At 41.1% G+C, this 20661-nt stretch overlaps 1 protein-coding gene across 5 annotated transcripts in view; it reads right to left on the minus strand.

Annotated features, from left to right (window-relative positions):
* Positions 1-20661, minus strand: part of ERC1 (ELKS/RAB6-interacting/CAST family member 1) — a 210856-nt gene that overhangs the window by 169799 nt on the left and 20396 nt on the right. For all 5 annotated transcript variants that reach the window (XM_066633526.1, XM_066633525.1, XM_066633524.1 and 2 more), the window contains exons 3-5: positions 12114-12530; positions 5755-5829; positions 432-587 (exon numbers count right to left, since the gene is read on the minus strand). In XM_066633526.1, coding sequence (XP_066489623.1) covers positions 432-587; positions 5755-5829; positions 12114-12530 — 648 coding nt within the window. The remainder of the gene's footprint in view (positions 1-431; positions 588-5754; positions 5830-12113; positions 12531-20661) is intronic.

Consider the following 20661-nt stretch of genomic DNA (forward strand, 5'->3'; position numbering starts at 1 on the left):
TGGTAGTGAAGGAAAGGCTGGCCTTGCTTTGTGCAAGGCCTTTTATAGGCTTTGAGCTATTCCAAGACCTTCATTCATTCATATAAGTTCCATCCCTAATATACTCATTTATGCAAATTTATTCAAATTTTAAATAGTAAATTAATTCTTTCTCGACCCCTGACACACTGTGAGAGAGATGTGGCCCTCCTGACAAAATGTTTGGTCACGCCTGTTCTAGGGGACAGAATCAAGGGCAACCCAGGGCCCTGTACCACTGGAGGATGGCAAGCAGGGAGAATTAATACACAAACAATGCATTAGATGGATGGGAATGCCATTATCATAGTATTCTTTAGTAACCATACTAAATGGTAGTGTTTTTTAATCAGGTTCTGCTGAACTTTGGTCAAAACATGAGGAACAACTGACAGGCACTGTTTACTCATTACCTTATTTTTCATGAATTTGGAATGACTACGATACACTTCCATTTGCTTCATTTCTTCTTCACGTTCTTCTGTACTGAGTGCTCCATTAGACTTCAGCATCTGGATCTCTTCTTCCAAATCTCTGAGTCCACGCTCCATAGAGGAGATTTTAGAATCCTTCAAAGAAAGAAACTAAATTGCATGATATTTGCTTTTTCACACATTGTCCAAACAACAGAATTTCACTGGACATGGTTTTACACTGTTCTTAGATGCAGTGGCGTACGTAGCTAGGTCATTTGACACCCAGGGCCCAGAAATTTTTGTCACCCCATATGACATAATTATTTAATTATATTAATTATTCATTCATTCGCATTTTTAAACCACCCTTCCTCTAAGCAGCTCAGGGTGGTGCACATGGTTCCTTCCCTTATTTTGTCCTCACAACAACCCTGTGAGGTAGCTGAGACTGAGAGACAGTAATAGTCATGACATGAAATGAATAAAAATAATGACCAGAAAATAAATGCAGTGAATATTTCCCCACAGCAGTGGATGAAATTCTGCATCAAATGGTACATAACATGATGGTATTATTCCTAAAAGCCATGATTTCCAGAATTTTGGTCAACAGGGCGTCACCCCACCCCCACTGAGGATGTCTCATTTGCCTGTTTTGAGTTAAGGCAGTGGTTCTGAAACTCTAACACTGGGACCCACTTTTTAGATTGGTAATCTGTCTGGACCCACCGGAACTGATGTCATGGCTGGAAGTGACATCAACAAGCAAAATAAAATAAATTATAAATAATTAAATTAAAGAAAAACAAATAAATAAGGGGAAGCCAGCTCTGTTTCATCAAGTGAATTTTCTCTGTAGCCTATCTGCAATAACATCCCCCCCCCCCACACACACACAAATATCAGTGAGATTTTCAGCTCTCCCCAGTGCCCAGTTCAGTATTTTCTTATTTTTCAACCATATCACTATCAGGACCCACCTGGCTTTACAAGTCTAAAAACAAATTAAAATTGATCTTACCAGCTCAACCCTCTGTTTTGTTCTTTGGGGGGGGGAAGGGTACTGCCTTCTGGAGCATTTGTTGAGCTCGACTTTCATCAGATGGGGATCATGCAGCTAGCCTTGCACTTCCCTTTGCCTGACTTGACCAGCAGCCAAGGCACGTTTGCTTACTCACAAGTGAACATGACTGTGTGGCTTACTTTCGCTTTCCATAGGGCTCAATACATTTGTCTGCTTGGAGGGAGGGACCTCCTTCTTGGGTGTTTTTGGGCGCTGCTTTCATTGGACAGGAACCATTCTGGTGTCCTTGGATTCCTCTCAGCCTGCCCTTTCCAACAGAATAAGGCAAGTTTGCCTACTCACGAGTAAATGCATGATATGGTTCGGTTTCACTTTCCATAGGGCTCCATGCATTTTTTTGTTTCTGGTTTTTTGGTCATAACTTTTGATGGAGATATTTCACTCCAGTTTTTTCCATTGCATTCTGCTGGAAATTCCACATTCAGTGGTATATAGCATAATGGGGTTATTCGTAACCTCCGCAATGTTAGCGATGTTGGGTCATTTGTGGTGCCCCCCCCACAAGGTTGGTACCCGGGGTGGACTGCCCCCACCCCTCGCTAGCTACGCCACTGCTTAGATGCACCATGCTATGGTTATACACAGACAGTAGATTGATAGAAGGTAACACTGAATGAAGGGTAATATGCCATTAGGGCAAATGCTTAACAGGGCAAATGCTTAAAAGCTTAATAGGTTAAAAGCCACCCCATTTTCATTTAGGGAAAAAGCTTGGAAATTGCAAACTGGCTGTTCTGCTGAATTGGCAAGCTCTGCTAAAGACTGGCAGCTCTGTTAAATGTCAAGGTTGCTCAAGGCGTCTAGCTACTAGCAAGAGATAAAAACTCAGAGGAACAATACATATTTTGAAAGAAGGGAGGATGGGAGCAGATAGAAGGAAACTCCTGCTTTTGAGGCTCCCTGCTTGAATGGCAAAACAGATAACAATGAGCAGAAGAATGCCCATCTTAGCAAAGGCAGTTTGCAGTTTTAAAATTATTATTCTTTCATGCTTTTTAAAGCAAAGGACAGTGTTATTGTCTTAGCTAAGAAGCCTTACATGAAAACACTGGAAGAATTATTTCAGAACTCAGAAGTGCCAAAGAAATCACCATGTTTGCCTGTTAGTTATCCTTCCAAGCCTTTAAATTAGTCTCTGCCGTTAAAGTATAACCAACATATATAGAGAAATGTGGTAGCTATCAGAGTACATTTTAATTGCCTGATATTAGTAAAGGTTTGATTAAAGCATAGAAACACATAAGAATAATGAAAACTATGTCCAGCAAAACCATTGTCAGTCTCACAGAGAAGCAGTTTAGTAAGCTGTTTTGCTAGCTGAGACCTTTAGGCCTCAAAGTCTTGCGTTGATACATTTTGGAATTTGGCAAAGAGAGTTGCATCTCAAAGATAAAACTCTTTTTTGGCAGCAATATGCAGGCAAGCCAAGATGTCACAATGATGGGAAAACACACAAATATGCAACATTGTAGTACAGAAAGGTTTTGGTATTATCAGTTGGCAGGCTGAAATTGGATTTTTTAGCTAGACACCTGCAGAAATAGTTCAGAAAAGAATACAATTATACTAGATAAGCAAAACCTTCATGAGAAAGCCTCTGTTGAGCTGCAATTGATATGAAGAACATGTAATGTGTTTAAAAGTAAATGAGAAATGGATTTCTCATTTAAAAGAAATTCTTTACACAATGAGAGTTTGGCTTGTTTATGTTAAAATATATGAAAGGTATATCACTACAGATCTCTTAAAAGTACTCAAAGTAACAGGTTACAAATAGAATTAAGGCATAGAGTAAAAGCAAGTTCAAAGGACCTTGCTTAACAAGGGTTGGCAGAAAGCCCCACAGAGTTTTGCTGAGAACAGGAGAAGGAATGTGGAAGAGATAAAGCAGGTGGCTCATGCAAGGCCATCTTAATCAGGAAAGAAGATGTATGCCAAGAAATAAGGTCTGAAGACTTACCAAAAGACCAGTTCTGAATAAAAATAAGGTTATAGTGCACTCTACTGGTTCTTGAAAACTCTGTATTCCATATGTTTAAATGTATAATTTTGCCTTATTTGGAACCTATAACTTGAAGCTCACCAATCAAACGTCTCTAAGGCTATCTACAGCTATGAAGAGTGAGGCCCATCTATGATGTTAAACTTCAGTCAATGGGAAGTTCCAAATCTTCAAACAAAGGACCCAAAATGTTATAAAGGGTCTGACTAAGATTGACACATGCTCTCAATGCTTTGGACAGTAGTCCCTTGAGACGCCCATTGCTGGCAACATAATAAAGGCTTGCAGATGATCACCCTGACTACTTGAGTCTTGCTTTTGAACCTTGTAACACCTTGCAACAAGATAATTGTTAAACATGTTTCTATACTTAAATTTTACATTAAGACAAGCAGGTTTTACTACCACTTGAAAACAATATTTGATAATTTAAATTCTGAGAAAGGATGGAACCACAGTAAGGTGATGGGCAACTAAAACAGAAGCTTTAAAATACAGAACATTTTCACCCTGTTTTTATAATGGAACCTGGGGTACTTCATATTCAGATATACTGAAACAAAATCCAATTCCTCCAATTCCAAAGAGAGCAAGAATAATCAATTGCTTAAATAAACCATTTCAAGACTAGTAGGCTGCTGCATGAATGGTACATACTAACTCAGTAAACAAGTTGCTCTTACACACTATGATCTGCCTTAAAAACAAGTCAGGTAATACACTGCAACCATGATTTTCTTTTTTCTCAAGATCACTTCCCACTCATGTCTATATTTATATGCAGTTTTATGCAGGTTGACTGTATTAAAAAACCTAACACTCCTGGTTAAGCCTTTATATAAGTTTACAGAAGAAATAGTGATTGTTAGATCTTTACTGTTATAGATCCAGAGGCTGTGTTCTTTTCAATAAGAAGGAAAATTTCACATAATGAACTCCTCCACACATTGGGAAACGTGCTTCCTAGAGAAACAAAGTTTTCCTTTCCGCAGAAGAGAGAGGAAGACCATGTACGTGAGGCTCCATTACCAATGTGAATCAATGCTACAATAGGATTCATTTGGACTGTATAAAACAAACTAACGAAGGGAATTAAAGTGATGCTTTTAAAAAGCTCTCTTTTTCTAGAGAGGGAATATAGGTCAGAGATAGAAGACATGTTTGCTCTGACATAAAGGAAATTGTGTCCTCAGGTTAGACTTAACATGATGGAAGACTGCCTTTCTTAACATACAGTTTAATTGTTGATTTGCAGAAGAAAGAGAGCCAACTCATAATATTGGGTTTCTCTGGCACAAAATTCTAGTACTTGTAGCATACAGCACCAGTGTTTCCCAAACTGTCAGTCTCAACCTGAATGTTGGTGGGTCATGAAACTGAGAAGGAAAATGTATCGAGTACTATGCAAAGAGAAACTGAGCTGCACATGCACATTTATTCATGAGTAGACAAACGTGCCTCAGTCCACTTCAAAGGGCAGGTCTAGAGGAATGCAACACCACCAGAATGGATTCGATCCAATGAATGAAAGCCTCAAAAAACACTCGAGAAGGAAGTGTTTGCCCAGCTGACAAGGAAAATGTATTGAGCCTTATGGAAAGTGAAACTGAATCACATGTTTACTTGCAAGTAGGCAAATGTGCTTCAGCTCCTATTGAAGGACAGAGGAAGGGGAATGTAAGGCCACCAGAATAGTCCTGATAAATGTGAAGCTTAAACACTCCATAAGGTGCACCGCCTTGAGCGTCCTTTGCTGGGATAGAAAGGTGGGATATAAATAAGTAAGAAAATAAATAAATAAATAAATAAATCAGGGACTTGAATAACTGGCAATGGGAACCATTGCACTATGCTAATATGACAAGACTGTTTTATCATGTCATCCCACAGAACACTACCCATCATTGAAATTTCAACCAGCAGTGCTCTAAAAATATTCTGGCAGCAGGAGAAAGGTATAAAGGAAAACGGTATTATGTTATAACCTGGCTGGATTTTTAAAAAAAGTTTTACAACCTCACTCCCAAGTTACATGGGAAGGGTTAGTCTAACAATTTCCGCATTAGCTTCTGTATAAAATTACAATCTCTTGTATACTTGGAAATTACTACTGCACTGTTTAATTAATATTACAGACTGAGGTGCCTATGGCTAAATTGAAAACAGAGGGGGAAGTACTGTGCGCTTGGGTTCATGATAAGGGGTCCTCTTTCCTGTGCCTGTAATATTCTTACCTTCATCTCTATAACTGTCTGTAAAGCTTTAGTCTTGGCTGAGTCAGGAGCATTTTCAAAACGACGATGCATCTCCTGGACAGGAAGAAATAAAAAGGGTAAGCACAATAGCACTTGATGTCAATCATTTTTTCAAAATGGTAGAAACAGAGATTTCCCCATTTTTCTCAGGCATCCAGAACAAATGCTTCACATCAAAACACGGCAGCTATCACCAACCGAACTGAGTAACATTTCATTTATCCATACACATGAGGTAAGGAACCTCAAACTTCTGTCTTTCCAGTCACAAAATTCTCCGCACCACATAATAGCAGTAAATTAACCTCAATATTCTCAAACTATACAACTTCTTATTGGGCATCTTCTAACATTTCTGTCTTCTGGTGAAAAGATAAAAATGCTTTTTTAAAAAGAGGATTAAAATATAACAGCAACACTCTGGTATATGCTTAATAAACCAATAAAGCATCTGTGCCAGTAATACTCCTACGGGGCAGCAATCACCTAGTTACTGATGACGACAGCTCTCTCCTCAGAGACATTAGGGATGATCCAACACTTTCTAGACTGTCAAATTCATCAAAACACTCAACATGCAAACGGCAGAAGAAAATACACCTGAATTTCAGTAGCTCTGAAGGAACAGACACTCAGATTTCTAGTTAGAAGACCTAGAGTTGAACTGAATCAGAAAACGAATTCTAGTTGTATTTTAAAGAGGTGAATCCAATAGCACCATTATATTGTATCCATATTTTCAGAAGAACGTTCCAAAGCCAGCACAGATTAGATGTTAGTGAGAGGTGCCAGCAACCTCAAACCAAATCCTGATAGTGAGACCCAGGCACCTGAGTCTCTGCACTGTGGTAGCTTGAGCATCATCATTTCAGATGGCTAGGTAGTACTACTGCAGTTACATCACTTCAGTAGAGGGTAACTCTCCTTCGGGGGGGGGGGGGCTCTGCTCTTCCATCTCCACATAAGAGATATAAGCTGATAAATAATACATACTAGTTATTAGGGTTGTATAAGGTAAAACCCTTATAAAATGTTTAATATTTTTTCCAAGTCTTTTGTGAAAATGCTATCCCCCATGAATTTCAAGTACACTCGGTGACACTAAGATTTCCCCACCCTTCTTCAGGAACCTTGCATGCATGGCATCAGATCCAATGAGGTGATTTCATAGTATATTTATTGCATTTCAGAAAAACCAACCCAGCACTGAATGTTGGCTTGGTTATTCAAATGTCTTTCGACAAAATACAGCGAATGCATACTGAAAAATTTAAAAAACCAATCTTTATTAATGACCTGTGTACAGGTCTGCAGCACTTAACAATGGGGATACATTCTGAGGAACATGTTGTTAGGTGGTTTCATTGTTGTGTGAACATTCTTAATGCATGGCATCATCTAGTGGGAGAATCTGGTACAACAGATTACTTCTCAGCTATAAACCCCCATTATAGTCTTATGGGACCATTATTATATACAGTTTGTCATTGTCCACAATGTTGTTATGCAGCACATACCTGTATTCAATACATGTATGCATACAAAATGACAAATAAGATACTGTAGCTAAGGGTTAAGTAGACAAGAGGGTACATAAGTGGTGACTAATGTGACAGGCAGGTAATGGAAACGTCCAAACATAATTAAAATATAAATTAAAATTTAAAAAGTTATGCTTTAAAGCAAGACCAAATAGCACCTGAAATCTAAAAGTTTATTCTATATGCTGAATTTCAGCCATATTCCTGTCTAAAGATTTCCTATTCTTCTATAGGTAAAGCTGTGTTTTCATTATTGCTATTTTTGAGAAAAAGATGTTGCTCTTTATAAAATGGAAAGTTAGATAGAACAACTGAGCTTAAAATGTCATATGTTAAGAGCTAACCCGGGGATTCTATGTGAACAAAGCAAGTCTTGATAAAAATTCTAAAATTTGATAACGAAACTGAACAAATTGGGCTCTAACTGCCCTAACTGAAGCTATAATTAAAAATGTAGATTGTGTGCTGAAAATAGCAGCTCCCAAACAAATATCAAGGAACAAAGCAGTCAGTAAAATCATAAAGATTGCTATTATGAAAATCACCCAATGATCACACATTCCAAGAACACTGAAGGACATTTCCAAGTCACATTCTACAACAGAGTCCTTTATATAATTGTTCTACAAGAAGGAGAAAACATTATAAGAAGCAAACAACTGGTACTTAAAGGGTGGAAGACTGACAGGCAAATACCACCAACTTCTGGACATGAACAGCTGCACAGATGTACAAACTTAACACTATGGCCCAAACAATGAGAAGCCCAAATAAGGCATGGATAAGAAGAGGGAAGTTTACTGATATGATTGTTGTCAAGCCTGGATTCACTGTGTTCAGATTAGATGAGCGCTTTCCAAAGTTACTGGTCCCGTGACAACTCAGGTACTCCAGCAGCAATACGCAGCTCCCAGAAATGTCTGGTGATGACATCATTGCCAGTTGCTTCTGAGTTTGGAGAAACTGTGCACCGCTTCAAACAACAGTAAGGAGGTCAGGGCAAGTGGGCTTTTCCCAGTATGCAGTTTTTGCACGCTGGTGCTCTGCCCGCCACATTGAACCACTTGTTGCTGTTTGAAACAGTGCAGTCTCCCTGCCAGTCCCCCCCTCCCCCCCGCAGGATGTAGTGCAAGTCTCCTTGGTGCAGCTGCATCAGTGGGGGGGGGGGTGTAGTATTGGACTGTAACTGTCTTATTCTGAATAAGCCAGATGTCTATCTACTGCCATCATTTTGAGGATTTACACCAAATGATGAAAATGCAATACTAAAATACTGTACGTATTTCAATTTAAGTACCGTAGATACTCAGGTATAGTACGTGAAACTTTTGCCAAGTAATCAAGCTCCAATTCTCACTTTGCCTTATCTCTGGGTCAATCAGAGGGTAGAGCCTTTCAACTCTGAACAGGTTCTTTCTCTGCTAAGCTTAGGCAGGCAGCTGGTTAGTTGCTATAGTTACTTTCCTGGGACCTTTCAACCAAAGTTAACCTTTTATTCCCCCCGTTCCCTTTTGCTGCTGCAACCTGATTCCCTTTTGCAAAGGCAGAGGTCTTTTTTTTCAACACCAGGATGGGATCCCCTTTCCATTTGAAGCAACAATTCCCAGGCTACAATTCAATGCAGCATTACTTAAGAATAACACCCATGGAAAGCAGTGGGTCTACTTCTGAGTAAAAAGGATTGCAAATATATGCAGCTGCATCTCTCTGCTGTGAATTGAATTGCACACTCTCAATTATGTGTTATGGGTTGTATGTTGTATGTAGAGCTTCTGGCTTAACACACCAGGCACCTTAAAGGTGGATTTGATTCATGGTTCTCCTGCGGTGGTTCCCAACCTTTTTCACTTGCATATCCCTTGGCAATAATAAATTGTACCCTTCATATTAGCAAAATGTTTGTAATAATACAAGCCCTCATCTCCTCTCTATGAAAGCCCAGACTTCATGTATTCATCACAGTGTTTTCTCTTTTCATCTGTTTGAGGAACAGAAGACTGCCTTTGCACTGTTTTGCACCAGAAGTGTGCTGAGAAATTCTGGGTGATTGATCACTCTCCATATTATGTTTCAGCTTTTTTATTGTGCTGGTTTTCAATCACTGGTTCATACATGAATTGATGACCAAAAACTAGCTGTTGGTGGGGCTTTCAAAGCCAGCTAGCTACCTCCCTTCCTGCCATGCTGATCCTTGCAAGGCATTCTGGAGCATGGCCTGCCTTTTTCTACTATTATTCCATTCTTTTTCAAGTACCCCTATATGACCTGTTGAGTGTCCCTGGGAGTACATGAATACCAGGTTGGGAACCACTGTTTTACTGGTATGTTGTTTACAGTGCACTTACTCTGACAGTGTTTACAAAAAGGTGGTGAAGACCAGAATTTTAAAAAGAATAAAAATGTATCTTATGATCTTTATTATGTTTTTAATAAATTAGAGACTACAGTTCTTAGGTAACAATTAGTGGTAGGTTATTTTTCAGGATCTGGCCTGGGGTAAAATAAGACAAAACTATAGTCAGACACCCCTCTAAGTTTAACCCCTGACTCATCCGAGGGTCATAGAAAATTCCATGATTGTTGGCTCAAAACCTGCCCTCAACTTATCTGTGGGGTCGACTTATAGGCGAGTATCTATGGTGATTGCTTTGGGCTATGTATCTAATGCATGATTTATAGTGAAGCAAATATTTCTATGGAAGCTACAGGACAACTATTTGTTACCGCTATCAAGATTCTCCCTGCCTTCTAAATACAGATAGTTGCTCATTTACAGTTTTTAAATAAAACCTCATACACAGACTAACGTACAGAAATATCTTCTGTGGATTCATGCAAGTAGTATTTACAGACTGAGTCATTATAGTTTACCATTCTCAAGCAGAGATATGCTCCTAGCTACCATGGCAAATCTTCCCTCATTCTGCCTGAGGATTGTTAGAGCGCACAAAGGCAAAGTCACATGCATGATTAGCACATTTTCAGATTTGTGCTCCTGGTTACTTCTACAAATCTCTTTGCCCCAAATCTGAGGATGCAAGGAAGTGAATCCAGAGCCCAAACACTCCATCCACCTGCGGTGGTCACTGTTACAAGGCAGACTTCATGTCATGAAGAGCGCCATTTTCAGAATCCATCAGAGTAGGCTGGATTATGCACATATCAGATTTCAGCTTTACAGTTGTAGAAAAAGCTAAACAGTTTAGAGATTGCCAATGATCAGAAACCCAACCCTCCTACAAATGCACATCCACAGATGCAGCTATATAAATACCTCACATTAAATCATGCAGACAAAACATATTAGACTTGAACTCACTGTGTACCTAATAAATTAGGTACAATAATCAAATCTGTAATCAAGAAACTCATGGCTTCAAATCTTTACTGTGTGTTGTGTTTTAACACTGAAGAAAGGCACAAGGGCCTATTTGATCAGATCATTGACTCAAATGGGACAAAGAGAAAAGAAAAATTTGGACAAGAATAAAATTAGTTAGCCAGATACTTGGGAGAATGTCTTTATGAATAATCTACCATAGGTACTCGTCTATGTCGATCTCACAGATAAGGCAAGGGCAGGTTTTCAGCCAAAAATCATGGAATGTTTCATGACTCTCAAATAAGTCAGGGGTAAAACTTGGGGAATGATGCTTGTGAGGAGGAGCTGCAGCTTGCCCTGGAGCCTAACTGAAAGGGGGGAAAGAAACTGAGCCACACCACTGTTTTTGAAGACATTAACAAGGTGCTTGCGTAGTACTGTGTGCCATTTCCCTTTAAAGCACAGAATTGAACATTGAATAGAATTGCTTTTTAAAAAAATCCAAGTTTGAAACTTCAGAAAAGCATTTACGGTTTTAAAAACCATCCAAAAAAATGCAGCACTAATATAAAGTAACAAACAACTTACCTCAGCACAACACACTGCCAGACAACTTTTTATACTGTTCACTGTTGTTTTAACAGGCACTTCTGAGTTTAGAGTTAATGAGTATGCTCAGAAGACCTCCACAATGGAGTTCTGAGAAATGTAAACAAAGCTGAATGTTTATAAGCTGTCTGCATTCACTCAAATGTTCCTCAGATGCTTCACAGACCCTCTGCAGGCATGTTTAAAGCTCCTCCAAGCTTTGCCTGGCTGCCACAACATCCTGAAGAGCCCTAACTAATCTGCAGATAAGATGAGGTGTAAATCTATGCTTGATTTATTGGTAGAAATTTCTCGTCTTATAGGCAAGTATCTACAATAAATCTACATAAAACTAAGGGACATCATCAAGTACAGTCGTGCTACAGCATCCGCGGGGGTTCCGCTCATGGCACCCCTGCAGATGCCAAAACTCCTGGATACTCAGATCTGCAGGTCAGGGCATACTAAACTCTCTGCTCCAGTTGCATTCAGATGGCCTCCTGAGGCCTCCCTGACCCTAAGAAGGCCCTTTGGATGCAACTGGAGCTATGCTCCAGTTGAATTTGGAGGGTACGGGGCCGTCCTTCACCTGAACCCCACTGGTTCAGAACCCGCCGTTAGTTAAAACCATGGGTTCCAAATCCATGGGTAAAGAGATGGGACCTGTATTAGACACATGAGGGACACTGATACAGTTTTAGTTTTTAACAATACATCCTATGGCAAGGATGGAAAGTCAAAAACAAAAAGTACCTAATTACTTGAGGAAAAAATACATAGCTTGGAAGAGACCCTGAACTGCAATAAGAATAACCAGCAGGGGAAACAAATCAGAGAAAGAGAGAGAGAAAGATTCAGATAACCTTCATGTATCAATCACTACTAACCTCCCTTAGCAAGTTGTTTTCTTTTTCTTTTTGATCCAGCAAGGTTTCCAGGTGGTGGACATGCATCTCAGCCTCAGCCAACCGTCTTGTCCGCTCATGGTCCTCCTCTGTAGCTTTGGCTGACAGTCCCTTACTCTGCAACATTTCCAATAACTTTTTAATGGACTCATCACGAGCATTTAAGGTCTGCTTCTGGGTCTCAATGCGTAGTTCCATTTCTTCCAAGGTTTTGCGTAACAAGAAGAGTTCCTTGGCCTGGCGTTCATGCTCTGCATGAAGCCGCTGGAAATTCTCCTCTGTAAGCTCTGTCATAAAAGGCTCACTGGATCGACTGCTGCTGTCTTGCTGGAAAAGTTGATTCAGGTCCCTCTGAATCCTAAGTTCATCTTGCAGAGCTTGGATTGTCATTTGCATATGCTGCAAAGAAAGACCCAAATTAGTAAAATCACATTAAGGAAAAGCAGCACAGAGTTATGGCAGACAGCCAAAGGAAGTTACACTTTCAAGTGCACAGGTATCACTTGACAAGCAGTGAAAGATGAAAGGCAGATTGTTTAAAAAACAACAACAACAACAACCAGTGTTCCTTTGTAAATGCCACACCATCCCCTATTTGTATAAAGCAGGGCTGTCAAACATAAGGCCCGTGGAAGCAATTTATCTGGCCCCAATATAATTGGGATCTCCCAGCTTGATAATTAGGCTCTCCCATATCTTGAAAATATGAACAAGATTTGCACATTTTCTCTTCTGTCATTTGAAGCTTATGAGTTTCTATGTGAGAATAATAATAATATTTATATACCACCTTCTCCTGACTTTATTCAAGGTGGTTTACGTAGGCAGGCTTACTAAATCCCCATAGAGATTTCTACAATTACCAATTCTATCTTTCAAGAACACCTTCATTCCAGGTGGAGTCCTTCACAGTTTGGTCACTTTCTGGCTGCATTCACCTCCCCCACATAGCTGACAGCACTCCACTCATGGGTGGGGGTCATCCTTCGCTTCTCTCACCAGCTGAGATGACTAATCTCGTCAGCACTTTCTGCAACTCTCAGATACTTCCTGCCGTTTCAAACTGCGTTCCCAACTGTTCTCTGGGCTTCATAGGCAGCAGCTCTACCACTCAGACAGAAGGAAGTGCTTATTTCTGGCCATCATCTGCTTAATGATGTCACTTCTGGCTCTCAGCAGGCACCATGAATGCTAAATTTGGCCCTCTGTATGAATTGAGTTTAACATCCCTGGAACACATTTCTATGTGGAGAAACCGAAGGAAATCCTTGAGTTGGAACAGAAAATAAATCTAATACCGTATAGATAACATTCATGGCCCTTCTAACTGTGCTGCCTTTGACAGAGGTGAGGAGGATAGTGGCAAGAAATAAGGCCTTCTTGGTGGTGGCACCTTTTTTGAGGAATTCCCTCTCTCTGGAATTAAGAACAGCACCCTCTTTGGAGACCTTACAGCAGGGCCTCCAGAACTTTTTATTTAGGAAGATATTGGATTGCTGGCACTTTTAAGGAAATGCAAGTTTAATGGTCTTATGTTATCCAGTGGGGTCTGCTCTGCTTTATTGTTCAAATCATTTTTAATGTTTAAGTATTGTTTTACATTTATAATCTGTACTGATGCTTTAACTTAAAAGCCAACCTGATTGTGGGACAAAAGCGGTATAAATTCTTTAAAAAAATAATATTCAGGAAGATTATGTCAGTAATGAAAGCCTTAAGAGTTCTACATGTTTAAAAACGACAGTACTACGATTTATATCTCACATTAGAATCAAAGATTCTATACCCAAACTCATTTCACCTAATTTCATACAGCAGGTGAAATAGCATTCATAGTGCCTACTAAGGGTAGGAAGTGATGTCATTAAGGAGGAAGTGACATCATTAGCAGATAATGGCCAGAAATAAGCACTATGATGTAGGAACACGCTAACTGTAAATGCAGAAAATATGCAAATCTTGATCATATTGTCAAGATGTGGGAGAGCCCAATTAACACCTGAGTTGCCCTATCAAGTCGTCGCTTCGCAGCTCAGCAGCTAAGAACAGCCCAATTATCACATGGGCCAGATACAGCCTGTTTGACACCCCTGCTCTATACCAAAAAAATAAGATGACACTATAAGTTTGTACTACAAGAGAATGTAAAGAAAAACATTACAAAGTAGGCTTATTAATGCCTCCCAGAAATTCCAGGAATAACATTAGTTTTTAAAGACAGGTATATTTGCAATAATATTGCTATATCCAAATAGCAGTAAACTTCCAATATTTCATTACTTCTTGCTCAAAGGGGTTCATTCTCCTAAACTATTCATCACAGTGTAATTAAATCGTTACACTGAGAGCCCAATCTTATACATATATATTCAGAAGGGCTTGATCCTAAATGCGCAGCGCCGGCCCTCCACCAGTCTTGTGTGTCACAAACATGCTACAAGGCACACCAACAACACTAAGCACTGGATCAGCACTAGCGTCTGCTCAGTACCAGCTGGAAGCATGCTGCACACCACCTGGAGCAAGAGATAAGCTTCGGGCGGACAACAGGTGAGTTGGGGCAGGGAGGGGAGGGGGGAAAGTAGGGTGGAGCTCTGATTCACCATATCCAGATTCCAGAACCACATGTCAGGCCTCCCAACCTGACACAAGGTCTCTCAAGCTTGCACCAGCAAAATAGCCAGCGCAGGCTTGATTAACCCCATTGAGGGGCTTGCGCCTTTCCCCAGGGAACAAATGTCCCCTTCCCCTGAAGAGATGTTGGTAGCTGTCCAAAACCCATAGGATGCAGCAGCAGCCATTTTGGCACTGCTGCTCCTCTGGGCACCAGGCAGCTCAGGAGTGTGCTATCAGTCCCTTTATAGACAATAGGGCTTGTTCTCAGGTAAGTGTGGCTAGGACTGCAGACTTAGACTGATATCTGTTCACTGCAGATACTAAAATGGATAGGGCTGGAAGTATTTTTCAAGTTGAAGTACGAGCACCAAAATTTTTGATGCCGAATCTGATGTACATGGGAAAAGATGCAGCCTAAGCTGAGAAATTATTCTACAATAAACTAGGATCATGATGTAGAACCTCACCTTATTTTTTTAAAACCAAACCCAAAGCATTCTTGCTGATGTACTATTTAAAAAACAGTTGGCAACAGTTCCAAGACACAGAATTTGCTGAATGAACACAGAAGGCAAAGGCTATCTGTCTAAAAGGGAATCCCTGCTAACGATCAATTTCATCCACACAGAAGAGCTAAGAAAAAGGACTAATGTCAGGTATCTAACAGGGTTGATGCTGTGGAACAGAGATTTGCAAACTATGGCCCACGCAGAGCTCAGCATAGGGGGCAAAGCCTCCCACACACTTTACAGTACACTGGAAAGGGAAAGGCAGAGAAGACTGCCCAGGTGGCTCTTTTTTCCCTGTCTGATCACCTACCTTTCCCTGTCTAGCATGCAGCAAATTGGGAGGAGGCTCACCTCCCAAGCCAAGCTCCTCACAGCCACTTCTGGGAACATGACAAACCAGAAGTTTGGCAATGACAGTGCTGAATGCCCAGCCTCTTTACCAGAAAAGTTGCTGACTTCTGCTGTAGCAGGGACATTAGAATTTTTTTGTATCGAAATGAGATATTTTTATATTGTTTAGAAGCTCAGTCTGGAAGCACAGCTATAATTTTAATAGGATTTAATGTAACTAGCAAGTCCACAAACCAACTTGCATTTTAAAGGAGTCTTATGCTGAATTATCTCAAAGGCAGCAAAAAAGCAAAGGGATTAAAATTAGATAAATAGCTTGCCACTACTACATCTGTCAACTGTATTAGGCTCATAGAAATAACTTGGTTCGGTTTAAGAGCATATGCAAGGACTGTACAGCAACTACACATCCAAGGAACAACTATAGGATGAAAGAAAGCTCAAACAAAAAAAAAAACTTTTTACTTGTTAGAATCAATGAATTTTTCAGATGCACAAAGCAGGAGAAAGTACTTCACTATCTGAGAGAAACAAAACAGCTCCAGCATCCTGCAGATTAAAACAGGTATTTGCCAAGCTGAAAACAAGAGCATCAATCTTGGATTCAGCTATACAGTACGTCCATTAAATGCAACACGATTCAATAATGATACATCTCAAGGGCATACAAGCATGCCACTGTAAATACAGGTTACTTTTGATATTGTAACCCATTCCTCTTACATGACTTTTTCATGTGTTATGCCGGACAGAGTTACAACCAAGACTGCTAAGGTCAATTTATCAAACCATAGGAGACTCTTCAGTATTCAGGAGACATCTGTATATTGCAAGAACTTCACATGGCTCCTGTTCATGCACTCCAGTTTCAAGGTTGACTATGTTCACCTGAACAATGTCAGCAAACTGCAAAACAGGGGGCTGGCAAGCTACTGGGCTCATGTTCATTAGCAACCTCTCTGCTTACGACCAAGGGAATATCCTGCTTACAACCAAGGGAACACCTACCCTCTGTTCATATTCTAATTTGCACCAAATCATTCAAGTTCTAGTGCTCAGCAGAGGAAAAAAAAGTACCAACGTATGTTATTGGTCCAATCTCCAATGTTAGTTGATGAAAGAGTATACAAGTGGGGCCGTTCTCGGACCCCTCGCTGATACAGAAAATCACAGATCAAATCAGCGATTTTCCGCCCAGAGTTTTGCTTGGCAAAAATTAGGGAGAAAGCTTTCCTGGGTGGTACCCAAAATGCAAATTGTCCTGCTCCGAGAAATCAGGCTGCATTTTTATTGTTTTGATTTTTTTAAGCCATCTTGGGGAATCCCCTTTTATTTAAGTGATGAAGGGGGATCCAATCCATTGTCCTATTTAGTTTAGCCATAAAGCCACTACTTTTTTCATTAATAAGCTTGTCACCCATTGCAATGCCATCGCCTAACCTAGAAAGCTCCTCAAATATGGGGAAACTGACAAACAGCAGCCAAAGATTTTATAACTTTACCAAAAGGGACAGAAGCTATTTTAAGGAACTCTCACCATACATATAACACAATATCACCCCAATGGAAGCTAGACTATAGTTAGCAGTGGCATAATTCCCATGGGCAATATATTATACATATCCCCTCAATGGGATATGTATTCCCCTGGGGGCTGGGCATAAGAATAGGCCCTCAGTTTGGCTGTACTTGTCGTAAGAGGTGACTAAACAGCCACCAGGTAGATGGGACTCGTTAGCCTGGGAAGGCAGTTCATCTGAGAAAAGGAAAACTCTGATCCCAAACCTCCACTGCCTTGTGGCTACATCCAGTTATGGAAAAGGTTTCAGGAGTCAACCTCGAGGCAAAATCTGGAGCCGGAGTCCCTGAGGCAGTTCATGGCTAACAACAGTCACGTTCTGGTAACTCCTGCGATGCCGCTGGAACCAACTGTATTGGCTTCTGCCTTTCCATCGGACCATTTCAGTGACGTGGAGAGGGGGGATTTGCTGCATGGGTAACAGTCTATCCTCCATATCTACTTTACTCAGGCTTTGCACACTGGAGCGGACACTGTTCCAGAACACTATTCAGAGCGCGATACCATAGTTTTCCGAGACTGAAGGATGCCAACAAGATCCCCTCAAGCAATTTTCAGTACTTAATTTTTAGAGGAACACCAGCCAACCTTTACAAATGGAAAAAACAGGCTTTCCCATTGCAAAATACCCCTGAAAGTAATAGATCTGGGAAAGCTGGATTACTAGTTAACTGAGAAAAAAGAATTGCATGCTATAAAGTTGGCCTATATGAAAACTGGGAGCTAAAACAGGAACTCCACTGGAGGCCATCTGCCTGCCTGCTTAATCTTTACCCAGTTTGATTTATTAGATTTGCCTGGGAGGGGCTGGATGAGTAGACAGGGAGGATGGACAGGGAGTGCTGCCGCTTGCCTTGAAGCCAGTAGTGGTTTGCCCCTTCTGTAAAGGCTCTCCCTGGACTTCACTGGGAGTCCCTTCTCTTACCTCCCTTTTCTGGGCAAGATGAACAAGTGGGTGGTGGTATCTCAACTCCACAAGGTCTTGGATGAAGTGGATTATCTGGATCTCTCTCACTCTGGTTTCAGGCCAGGCTTCTGGATGGAAACAGCCTTGGTAGATGACCTATGCTGGGGACTGAACAGGAGGGGTACATCCCTGTTTGTCCTACTGGACTTCTCAGCAGCTTTTGACACCATCCATCATGGTGTCCTTCTAGACCAAATGGCCAAGTTGGGAGCACTGTTTTGAGGTACTGTCGTGAATATGTACAGTTTAGGCCTAGTAGCATGTAGAGCCTGAACCAAAGTAAACCAGTAACAGAAAAGTAGCTTGCAGTTCCTAGCTGCAAGGATGTGAGTAACAACAGCCAATGAAATTAACTCAATGGAAGGTAATAATGTAGCACCTATGCAGACAGAAAGGCGCCCATCAAGGATGGAATGCAGGTGGATCTCCAGTGGGGAGGGGAAGAACTAAGCGGGCTAGCATCCAGCCCCACTTCGGGAAGATTCTGTCCCCAAGAGTTTCTGATTGGACAGTTTAAATAAGTACAGAGTCACCTCCATCCTGTTAGCATGAGAAGTATAAGAACAAAGCCCAAGGGGTGTGTCGGGTCTTTTGGTGGAAAAGGTTGTGGGTGCAAGATCCTGCAGGTTGAGAGCCTGGTCCACCAGGGCCATGTAACCTGGAGCTGGTAACACAGGTAACCTGGAGCTGAAAGATCTACAAAAGAAAGCTGACCCAGGTGAGAGTTAGGGAATAATAGAGATTAGTTATTCCCTAACTAAGTTAGTTTTGTTATTTTAATGCTGATATGTTTCCTATAAGTTTTATGTCTCTAGCATTTGCTGCCTTTTGTAACTTTATGTAACCCTATGCATTTAATAAAGTAAAAATCCTTTTACTGAGTTGTTCATTGTCTGTTGGGGACAAAGGTTCAGAATCCTGCCCAGCTGTTCAGCAAGCTACCAAATACTCATTGAGGACTAGTAACTTGAGGACTGAGGCTTTAATTAAAGAAAGTGCTCAGTGCCTGCAAGGGATAGAATTAAGCCTAGAGGGTCTCGGTGTCCCTGGACTGAGACACTGGCACGTACAGGGTGGTGGCAGTACTACCGAATAGGGGTCCTTGAGGGCTCTAGGGTTTGAGAGCCAAGAACTCTGAGCACCCTAAAACCCCGGGAGTATACGACAGGTGCATCCACTCCTACTTGACAGATAGGTCCCAGAGGGTGGTGCTGGGGGATATCTGTTTAACACCCTGTCCTTGAAGTATGGGTTGCTACACAATTAAATCCTATCCTCCATGCTAGTGATCAGCAACATGAAACCACAGGGAGAGGTCATCTGGGGATTTGGAGTGGGGTGCAATCAGTATGTTGATGACACCCAGCTCTCTCTCTCCTTTCTACCAGATTCCAGGGTGGTTGGGAAGCATCACCTGGAGGAAGATGGGACCTGAATGAGGGTTAACAAGCTGAGATTAAATCCAGACAAGATAGAGGTTCTCCTGGGCTGGAAATCCAACATGCTGGTACTGGAATATTGTCCTGCTTTAAATGGGGTTGCACTCCCTCTAAAGGAGGGGGTCTGCCAGGACTTGCAACTGCTCCTGGATTCCCAGGTGGCGGCTGTGGGCTGAGAGAGGCATTTTCCCAGCTTTGGCTGATGCACCAGCTGTGGCCTTACCTTGATCATGTGAACCTGGCCATGGTGATCCATGTCATGATGACATCAAGACTGAACTACTGTAATAACCTCTATGTGGGGCTGTCCTTAAAAATGGCTGAGAAACTGCAGTTTGTGCACAATGCCACAGTAAGTGTGATTGCTAGAGGTAGGTAGTTCAACTCTGTCAAGTCACGACTCCAGCAGCTGCACTGGCTGCCAATTTGTTTCAAGGCCCAATTCAAGGTGCTGGCTCTGACCTTTAAAAGGTCCATATGGCTTGGAGAAAGGGAAGACCATTTTACACCCTTTTAAAGGTGCTGTTACCTATAGAGGTGGGAGGGGTGGCAGCAAGAAATAGGACCTTCTCAGTGGAACTCCCTTATGAAATCCTTATGGAACTCCCTACCTCCCAGTTTACAATCTGCTTCCTCTTTAGAGGCTTTCTGACAGGGCATAAAGACATTTCTTTTTAGATTGGCTTTCTAAGTTAATGGTTTTCAATCTGTATCATTTATTTCCATGCCATTTTAGATTTTACAGGCTTTTTCCTATCTCAATGCTGCTGGTTTTGTGTTTTATTAAGATTTTAAGGTTTTTTAATGTTTAGACTATTGAATGTTTATATTGTTAAATGATTTTTATGTTTGTAAACCACTCTGTAGGCCAACTTGGGAAGAAAAGCAGGATATGAATCTAGAAAGCCACTTTGTAGGCCAGCTCAGGAAGAAAAGTAGGATATAAATCTAATAAATAGGAAATAAGAGAAAATACATCAAGAATAAAGGTTAACAGAATAGAGAGATGGGCCCACGTTATCTGATACCCACGGGTTCCAAACCTGCGAGGGAGGGCCCATGTGGACCC

Source organism: Tiliqua scincoides, chromosome 7, assembly GCF_035046505.1.
Source record: "Tiliqua scincoides isolate rTilSci1 chromosome 7, rTilSci1.hap2, whole genome shotgun sequence".
Lineage (NCBI taxonomy): Eukaryota > Metazoa > Chordata > Lepidosauria > Squamata > Scincidae > Tiliqua > Tiliqua scincoides.